Here is a 10,255-nt window from a genome sequence, read left to right as displayed (position 1 = left end):
GTGTGTGTGTGTGTGTGTGTGTGTGTGTGTGTGTGTGTGTGTGTGCGCGCGCGCGTGTCTGTGTGTGTCTCCCCTTCTCTCTTTACCTTCCCCCTCTGTCCCTTCCTCCTTCCTTTCATGCCTAATTATCTAGTAAAAATTTCAAATACTGTGTTGAATAGAAGTTGTAATTCAGTGTGATGGCTGATTTTCTGTATCTAATTGATTGGACCTTTGTGTGCCCAAGTATTTGGTTAAATATTATTCTGGATGTTTCTGTGAGAGTGTTTTCTAATGAAATTGACATTTAAATCAGTACATTAGTAAAGCAGATAGCCCTCCCTAGTGTGGGTGAGCTTCATGTAATCAGTTAAAGGACTGAATAAAACAAAAAGGCTAGCCTCACCCTGAGTAATACAGAATTCTTCCTGTCTGACTACCTTTGAAGTGAAACATTGGCTTTCTCCCCTATTTTCAGACTACAACTAAAACTAAAACTTAGCTGGTTCTCAGGCCTTCCAACTCAGACTTGAACTAAAACTTTGGATCTTCTGTGCCTCCAGCTGGCTGACTCAAATTGCAGATCTTGGAAATTTGTAGGTTTCTAATTGTGTACCAGTTTCCTATATTAAATCTCACATATATATATATATGTGCACACATGTATACATACACACACACACACACACGCACACACGCACACACGCACACACACACCCTATTCTGTGTCTCTGGAGAACTTTGACTCTGTGACTAATACGGTGAACATTTCTGTCCTGATCTTGGAGGAAAGCATTCAGTTTTCACTATAAAATCAGATGTTAACTGTGGGTTTTTGTAGAGGCCTTTTATTAAAGTGATGAAGTTTCTATTTGTAGTTTTTTCAGAGCTTTTGTCATGTTGGATATTGAATTTGTCAAGTGCCTTTTCTGCATCTTTTAATATGATTGTGTGATTTTTTGTCTTTTATTCTACTGCTATCTTATATTTTATTATAAACCAGCCTTGCATTCCTGAGATAAATCCCTCTTGTATGTTCTAGAAGTATTTGTGAAAAATTGGCATAAACTGTTACTTAAATGTTTTATAGAATTTGCCAGCTAAGCCAGGGCGGCCTCAAATGCCCTTGACTCAGATTTTACTGTCTATTCTTTATTTATTAATGAAGTGAATATTATCTTTCACACATTTTTCTTCTCTATGTGTAAGATATTTCTGTGTTGACTTTTGAATACTATACTTTTGACAGCTTGATGATTTATTGCTAACCTGTTTTAGAGACACTTACCAAAGACTCTGACAAACACAGAGGTAAATCTGATCCAATTTGGGGGGAGAAACAGATCCTCATCTCTTAATTAAAAGAAATAGATTTTTAACTCACTATAACTTTTCATTGAACTGATGAAAAGACCACAACTGAAAGAACTATGTAATAAAAACTCATTAAATATAAAGTGTAATGTATCTAATGGGCTAGCTATATGTCCTGCAGCTTATATTGAATAGCACTTCTGTGTGTGTATGCATGTGGTGTGTGTTTATATGATATCAACTGTAGCTAAATAAGACCACTGTAAATAGATTCTGTAAACTATTGAGTCTTGGACAGTATGCTTTAGTATGAATCCTATCTCTGCTACTTATCTGCTTTATGATCCTTTGCTAATTATTTGCCCTTTATATTTCAGGCTTATTACTTGTGAATTGAATTTCATACTACATTCTTACTATATATTAGGAAAATATATGTATAAGAACCATTCTTATGTGACAGATGTAACTGTTTTTGCTGAAGAAGAGCATGACAAGACAAATACTGTTAAACCACCATGAATGCTGTGAAAGCTATGCACTAGCTTTTATTTTAAAATGTTTATTTAGTTGTAAAATGTCAGTTTGATTCTTTTTAAACAGAATCCAGTATTCTGGTGCTACTTTTTTTCTTTTTCTGATTTTTTATTAAGATTATTTTTAAAAGTCTTTTTTTTTTCTGACTCAAATTTCTGGATCACATAGGTATTTGCTTATTTTAGTTATTGTTTTCTTCTTATTATCAGGCATTTGGTCCTGTATCTTCTTGTGTCTAGGAATTTTTGATTGAGTAATGGACATCCTATTTAGTGAGGGATGATAAGAGTAAATAAAATAATTTGTGATAATAGTAAATAAAAGTCTTTTAAAGTGCTGGGAATATATAAAAGAGTCAATAGTTAATGTCATTTTTTTTTGCTGTCAGTGTTCAGTAATCAACTGGAATTTGTACTTACGTCTGAGGCTTTTCATGGAAGCAGTGTGTATACTTTCAAAGAACTTAAAATTATTTTAAATAAAAGACAAAGGAAAATTAAATGCATTGTTTATATTATTAAGTGTATTCTATTAACTCCATTCTTAAAATGTATTTTAGAGCAGTTTTAGATTTATAGAAAAATTGTGACAGTAGCGCAGAGAGTTCCCATATACACACTGCTATATAATAATTACCCCTATTATTAACACCCTACATTAGTATGGTACATTTGTTGCAATTAATGAAACAATATTGATACATTATTATTAACTAAAGTCTGTAGTTTATTCAGATTTTCTTAATTTTTACATTTTTTTCTTCCAGGATATCATCAAAATTACCACAATACATTTATTTATCATGTGTCTTTAGGCTTCTCTTGACTATTAAAATTTGTCAGACTTTTGTTATTTTTAATGTACTTCATAGTTTTCAGGAGTACTGGTCAGATGCAATTCTTACTTTTGATTAGAGGAAAAATTTTCCCAGATATTCAGCTTATCATTTATTATTTCTTCAGGAAATAATGATATGGTGTTCCAATTTATGACCAAATTGTGTTCCAAAAATAATGAGAGCTCTGGCTGCTTTTAATTTAGTTAAGTGGAGGATAACCTGAGTACAACCTTTTTGTTGTTGTTTTAACTTTTAGGTTGTGGGTCTGTTCAAACAATGCTATCTTACTTACATTTGTTAAAAAATGAAACAATTTGTGACAAGATATAGTTAGATGACTTGTAAATGAAAACTATTTACAGAACATTTATATTTTAAACTTCAGTTTTCTAAAGTTGGTAGTTATTCATTTATCAATATACTATGCATTGACTCTTACTATGTGTCACATTTTCTGCTAAGTTTTAATTGATGGTTCCTGATAGTAATATTGAAACCTATGCATCTTATACACATCATTATCTTCAATCTAATTACCTAGTGGACAAAATAATATGTTTGTCATAATTTGGATGTTTAAAGTATATTTTTATGTAGTAAAATTTTATTTTGTATTAATTTTGCAGAACTATTACGGAGCTGCTAAGATGATTTTTTCTGACAACCCACTTGGTCTGACTTGTGGAATGGTATGTCCAACATCTGATCTTTGTGTAGGTGGATGCAATTTACATGCCACTGAAGAGGGACCCATTAATATTGGTGGATTGCAGCAATTTGCTACTGAGGTATGTATTATATACACATTGCTTCCCCACACTACCAACACCATGCACAAGTACTTTAAATTAACTTTAGTCCTTGATGCTCTGTTGATACCCAACATTTTTAGTGTGACACACAGCTCAAGTATGTTTTGTACAACAAAGTTTATTTTTATTCAGCAGCTTGGCTAGAAAAATGAAGTTTCTAAAACTAAAACTGTATGTCAAATTAGTTGCAATCCCAGCAGGTTATTAAAATACTTGGAGTGAAATTATATAAATTAGATGATCTGAAAATAGAACTTATTCATTAACTTTATATTGACGTATGGCAAGGAGACCCTCTGATGAAAAGGCTATATTCCTTAACAAATTCCTTTCCCTGAAACTCTCTTTAATCTTTAAAGCTTGAAATACAGCGTATTTTGTTATATTCTTTGAGTAATAAAGGTTAGAGAAATTTCAAAAACCCTGAAACTGAGTAATGCTATTTAACAACATTAAGAGTGTCATTAAATATGGTGAACTTATAGTTTGGAATCAGGTCTGTTATTTGGATGAAAAATACATAATGAAATAAAATGGAAACACTTTTTACTATTTATCCCATAGACTTTGATCCTGGCTTTCTCTTTAATGAATCATTTGTAAAGGACTCTGGTTCTCCAGACACTCTTGGTCTCTCTGAGGTCTCCTATTTGCAGTCAACAAGCAGGTTAATCCCCATGTATCATTTAAATGATCAGCTTATATGAAGGAGATACAGTAAGATTTTATAATATTTGGGGACTAGTTGTCTAGAAGGTCAAATTAAACGCCTGCCAACACTAGATTTTCAGTTAATGATTTACTGATCTGGTTTTGTCAATGTAAACACACGTGTTCTTTCATTCTAGGACCCTTCCCACAATATTCCTCAAGCTTAAGTCTCACTTTGCTTTTAGTAATAAATCAGGGTTATTCCCTTCCTGCTTTCTGACAAGTTAATTCTAAAGAAGAGCTCCTGGGAATAAGGAAAGAGAAACAATTTGAGGTTGTGAATTGTTGCAATAAATTCTGGGATTTAATTTCTTTTCTTACCAAATTCAGAATTGCATTAGGCTTACCTGACCAGTACAAAGTATGATCTTTACAACCCGTGAAAATCCTTAGTTGATGGAGAAGATTCACTTGAATTCCTCCTCATCTTTCTTTGGGGACCCATTGGCTCTTCATTAAACTGGGGCAAGCTTTCACAGAATGCAGTAAGTGAAAGATCACATACTATGTATATCAACTAACACAACATTTTAAAACAAATGAATTAAAATGATATTATTAGTTTGTCAGTGATCTGATGAGGTGTGTGTGTATGTTTGTGTGTGTGTGTGTGAGAGAGACAGAGAGAGAGAAAGAGAGAGAGCGAGACAGAGAGGGAGAAAGGGAGAGAGAGAGAGAAACACATAATTTCTCTGGAGACTCTCACATGGTTTTAGTTCTATTCTCTGGGAACACTATCCATCTGGGAACTCTTACTTGGTTCTACCACTCATTCCCAGAGCAGAGTCTGTTTAAGACAGGGCATCACATGTGCTCTCAGTACAGAAATCATTAGAAACTCACTAAAATTTGAAAGTGGTCACACTTAGGTCTTGCTATAAGTATCACCTAATGAAGAGTTATGCATAGATTAGGACTGCAATAAATGCATTTTAATGAATCAAGGATATAGAATGGGAATATATCTGCCTATTCCATTCCTATTATACTTTATATAAGTATGATTTCAATATCAAATTACGAATAAAAAATGTCCCTGTGCGAACTACTTAGAAAAGCTTTTTGTCTTTTTTGGGGGAGTTGGCTGTTTAGGGTACCTGGTTGTAGAAAATCCTGTATTCCCTAGGTCAGTGTGTGGTTTGCTTCAGTTTATCCAACTATCAAAGTTATTAGGAAGATTAAAAAAAATGAGTAACTTCTTTTTCACTGATATTCAAGGAAAAAAAGTGTAAGTGCAAAATGTTACTGTTCTTCAAATTACTAAACTATTGACATGAGTATTTAAGTTGAAGTGTAACGTGATGCAAATAATTTTATGTTTTGATTGTTTGATAAAACAATGATTGATTTTTGACCTTTAGAGAAATACAAACCTATTTTTTCAACTAAATTAAGCAAAGGTTAGGAAAGAAGATTAAAATAGTATGGTATTTTTCAAAATTGTTTTTCCTGTGAATTATAAGCGATTTTTAAAAAATATCAACTCAGTAGTCTGCCATTATTGGTTAGGTACATACATTATTCTTCTCCATTTGAACATGAACATGTGATTTGGAAAGACCATAGTGGAAAAGAAATAAATCACATGATGCATAGCCTGCTGTAGAATCAGGAGGCCAGCTGCTGCTTTTTTTTTTTTTTTTTTTTTTGGCAAAGTTGGGGTGGGTACTGTGTTATCATTACTATTCATCCTTTTGCCGTTTCCACATTTGCAGTGTGAAGAAGTGACCTTGCTTCACACACTGGTATGTTCATGCAATAAACAGGCTACAAGGTTGACTGTGACTCACTCTAGAAGGCATTTTTTCCCCTACTAATATTATAATTCTATCATAACATTGTTTCAGTAGAATAACTTGGAAATAATAGTTTAATATCAATTTTATCTCTCATGATAGTTTTAAAATTTCTCTGTACAAATATAACTCTTGAAAATTTAGTTTTAAAAATTATTTGTGTGTTTATTGGAATTTTTAAAGAAACATATATAGATTACAATTAATAGACCACCTGGACTCTCATTGCTTCTGAAATTTAATTAATGAATTGTTGCAAAAGGAGAAAGAAATGAGAATGCATCTTTCTACCCATTGCCTAAAATTTGAAAAAAAAAATGATTTTATGTGGAAAATTAGCTGCAGGTCAAATCAGTTCTCTTCTACTAAGTAAAAAGTTATGGAGGCAATTTAGAAATGTTAAAATTAAAATTCCAATCTTCCAAAATTTGACTGTGTGTCAAAATGAATTAGAGCTGGAAAATTTATAATTAAAATTACCACCTCAATTTTGAATTTTTGGGAATATACTGGATTATGATATTGGTATCTAAATATAGAATTTATTTTACCAAACCATTTTCAAAGATTTTTCTAATACATGTGAAATATACCATTTTATGATATATACCTCTTAGCAATTTACTTTTATTTAGATTTTATACTTTTATATTACTAATATCCAGAATCTACAAGAAACTCAAACAGATCAGCAAGAAAAAAACTTCCACCAAAAAGTAGGCTAAGGACACAGATAGACAGTTCTTAAAAGAAGATAGACAGATGACCGCCAAAAATGTGAAAAAATTCTCAACATCACTAAACATCACAGAAATGCAAATCAAAACTAGAATGTAATACCACCTTACTCCTGCAAGAGCAGTTCATAATTTAAAAATCAATAAATAATAGATTTTGGTGTGGATGTGGTGAAAATGGAACACTTCTACCCTGCTGGTGGGAATGTAAACTATTACAACCACTATGGAAAACAGTGTGGAGATTTATTAAAGAACTAAAAGTTGATCTACCATTTGATCTAGCAATCCCACTACTGGTATCTACCCAGAGGAAAAGAAGTTATTATATAAAAAAGACACTTGAACACACATGTTTATAGCAGCACAATTTGCAATTGCAACAATATGGAACACTCCGAAATACACATCAGTCCATCAGTCAATGAGTGGATAGTGAAAATGTGTGTAAACGCACACACACGCACACACACACACACACACACACACACACACACACAGCATACATACCATGGAATACTACTCAGCCATAAAAAGGATCAAAATAATGGCGTTTGCCACAAGCTGGATGGTGTTTGAGACCATTTTTCTAAGTATAGTAACTCGAGAATGGAAAACCAAACATTGCATGTTCTCACTCATAAGTAGAAGCTAAAGTGTGAGGACACAGAACATAAGAATGATGCAGTAGGCTTCATGGACTTGGGGGAAGGGGAATGGTGATGGGAGGATGAGGGATAAGAGACTACACATTGGATACAGTGTACACTATTTGTGTGATGGGTGCACCAATATCTCAGAAATCACTACTGAAGAACTTATCAATCTGACAAAAAAATCACCTGTTCCCCAAAACTATTGAAATATTAAAAAATGAAAGAAATTTCTGTTGTTTTAAGCCAAAAAAGAGAATGAAACTGACATGCAATTCTAGATGAAATCAGGTGACTCATTCAGTAAAGAGTTATCTTTAGATTTTTCTTTGTTTTTAAAAATATGTTATTTTTTTTTTAATTTTACTTTAAGTTTTGTCTCTCAGCAGGTTTCTAAACTATCACCTCTCATTTGACTTATTTCTTGTTGTATCAGTATATACTATTTGTCGTAATGCAATAATTATTTTGAAATATACAATAAATGATTATAGTTACACTCTTGTGCTACTGAACAGTAGATCTTGTTCTATCTAACTGTATTTTTGTACCCATTAACTATTTGGAATTGAATTGGATTTTTCATTAACACTAAAAAATGACAAATGCTTGAGGTGTTGGATATCCCACTTACCCTGACTTGATCATTACACATTGCATGTGTCTATCAAAATATCATGTGTACACCATACACTATTTACAACATGTATATGAATAATATATATTCATCATATTTATGCAACTAATATGTATTTATTATAATGAAAAATTTAAAAATTGAAGATTTTTTATATAATTGATAAAATGTATTTTGTTTTATTTGCTTCAGATTGAACATATATTACAGATAAAACTTTAAAGTCCATCATATTCCCTTCTCAAATCAAGCACTCTGATTAATTGATGAATCTGGCCTATGTTTTATATTTTCTAAGAAATAGTTGTATAAATAATGTGTAATTCTCAAATGAGCGTTGAAATTTAGAAACTTTCTCATCTGTTTATTTGGCTATCCATCTTCCTCATCTTTTAAAAACATATTCTTTGCACATTATGTAGTATATGTTGTGATGTAATACCTCTGACTTTATATAGTAAGATAATGTGTATAAATTTGTCTTTTTTTTTTTTTGGCAGGATTGGGAGTTCTTTTTTTTTTTCATTATGTTTTAAGATCTGGGGTACATGTGCAAAACCTGCAGGTTTGTTATGTAGGTATACATATGCCATGGTAGTCTGCTGCATCCATCACCCCATCATCTACATTAGATATTTCTCCTAATGGCATCCTTCTCCCATCCTCCCAACCCCTAGTTAGTTATAAATCATCTCATTATTTTTTTACATTGATCTCTTCATGTATCCATTGACTAATACAAACTATATTAATTGCTACAGTTTATAATATATTTTTATAACGTATCTGATGTGTGTTTTATTTTTGAACTACCATTTTCTGAATTTTCTTTTAACTATTCTTATGCCTTAGTAACATGAAGATGGGATTTTTTCTTAAGGGCTAAAGAAATAACATACTATATATTCCAAGGGTCTGTAAACATTTATTTCTATATTTTGTTAAGGGTAGACACAATTCAAGTTAAATTAGTTTAGTAAATATACACTAATACAATTAAAATGGCAGATGTTATGAGACTGCATTGAAGAAAATTGAACAATTATTTAAATTACATCAACATTTATGCTTTACTTAAACATGATAAATAGTTTTGAAGAACTGGGAATGGAGAAAGAACTTGTTCACTCAAATTAGTATGTGATTGTTTTAATAGAGCAAATATTACTTCTACCCTATCTTCACCTTGGATATGGAAGTCACTAAAATTCTTAAACTTTGTATTCTACAAGTATATTTGATGAGAATATAGAAATATGTATTCTGATGAACAATAGAATATTGCAGGTCTGCTCTGAAATAATGCATTTCTGTGTTAAATTTCATTTATCAAATAGAAGAGTGGAGACAGAAATATTAAGTGGAAGCCCCAAATTAAAAGCGGTCATCAAAAAGATATTTGTGCATAAACTGAAAAGTGAGGCTGGAAATAGTGTAGCTGTGTATTATGTTGATTGCTTTATAGGTAAGATAATCAAATGACTGAGATAGGTTAGAGAATGATCAGGACATTATTAATAATCAGTCCAGTACAGCAGGCGTAAACTATGACCACCCCAGGCAAACTGGCTTATGTGAATACCCAGTGTAATAACAGCCCTCTAGGTAACGATTCAGTTAATCAAACTAACATTGATTGGGCATCGATCAGTACTATGTGTTGTTGTAGACTGCTTTTTTACTACAAGTCCTAAGAAACATTGTAGTTTCTCAGGAAATAATTAAAGCCAACAATTGAAATAATGAAGTAAATGTAATAAGACATATGTGTTTACATTGGCATCCTTGGACTTATAGTCCAGTCTTCATTAATTTTTGTCAGTTGGTTTTGGATGTGATTAGACCTTAGTGCAAAGGAAAGTATCAAGTAGGGAGAAATGCAGTTACAGTGTACTTGTATAGTGCTTCAGTGCATTTTTGTAATATTTCATTCTAAAATGCTGATAAACAATCCTTGAGGGCATACAAAACCAGGTACTGATTTTTCCATTTTGGACATAAGGAAACTAAGAATCAAAGTGATTAAAAATCACAGTCAATGTTAAAAAAATCTCCCAGTGTCCTGCACAATGTTAAGTATTTTATTTAGGGCTTCACTAATCCTCAGAATAACTCTCCAAGTGATGTTATTATCTCTATTTTACGTATGAGTAACAGGAAACTCCATGAAATTAGTTAACTTCCACAACCTCACATCTAGTGAGAGTCAAATCTAGAATACAAAGCTAGTGGTTTAATTTT

At 32.0% G+C, this 10,255-nt stretch overlaps 1 protein-coding gene across 6 annotated transcripts in view; it reads left to right on the top strand.

Moving 5' to 3' along the window:
- The window catches only part of DPYD (dihydropyrimidine dehydrogenase), an 851,840-nt gene that overhangs the window by 216,196 nt on the left and 625,389 nt on the right, over positions 1-10,255 (top strand). For all 6 annotated transcript variants that reach the window (XM_032248001.1, XM_032248002.1, XM_032248005.1 and 3 more), the window contains one exon: positions 3,295-3,456. In XM_032248001.1, the coding sequence (XP_032103892.1) occupies positions 3,295-3,456 (162 nt within the window). The remainder of the gene's footprint in view (positions 1-3,294; positions 3,457-10,255) is intronic.

The sequence above is a fragment of the Sapajus apella genome, unplaced genomic scaffold (genome assembly GCF_009761245.1).
Source record: "Sapajus apella isolate SASKATOON/1434 unplaced genomic scaffold, GSC_monkey_1.0 scaffold64, whole genome shotgun sequence".
Classification (NCBI taxonomy): Eukaryota; Metazoa; Chordata; class Mammalia; order Primates; family Cebidae; genus Sapajus; species Sapajus apella.
The sequence above is the reverse complement of the archived record's forward strand: the minus strand, read 5'-3'. Positions and strand labels throughout refer to the sequence as shown.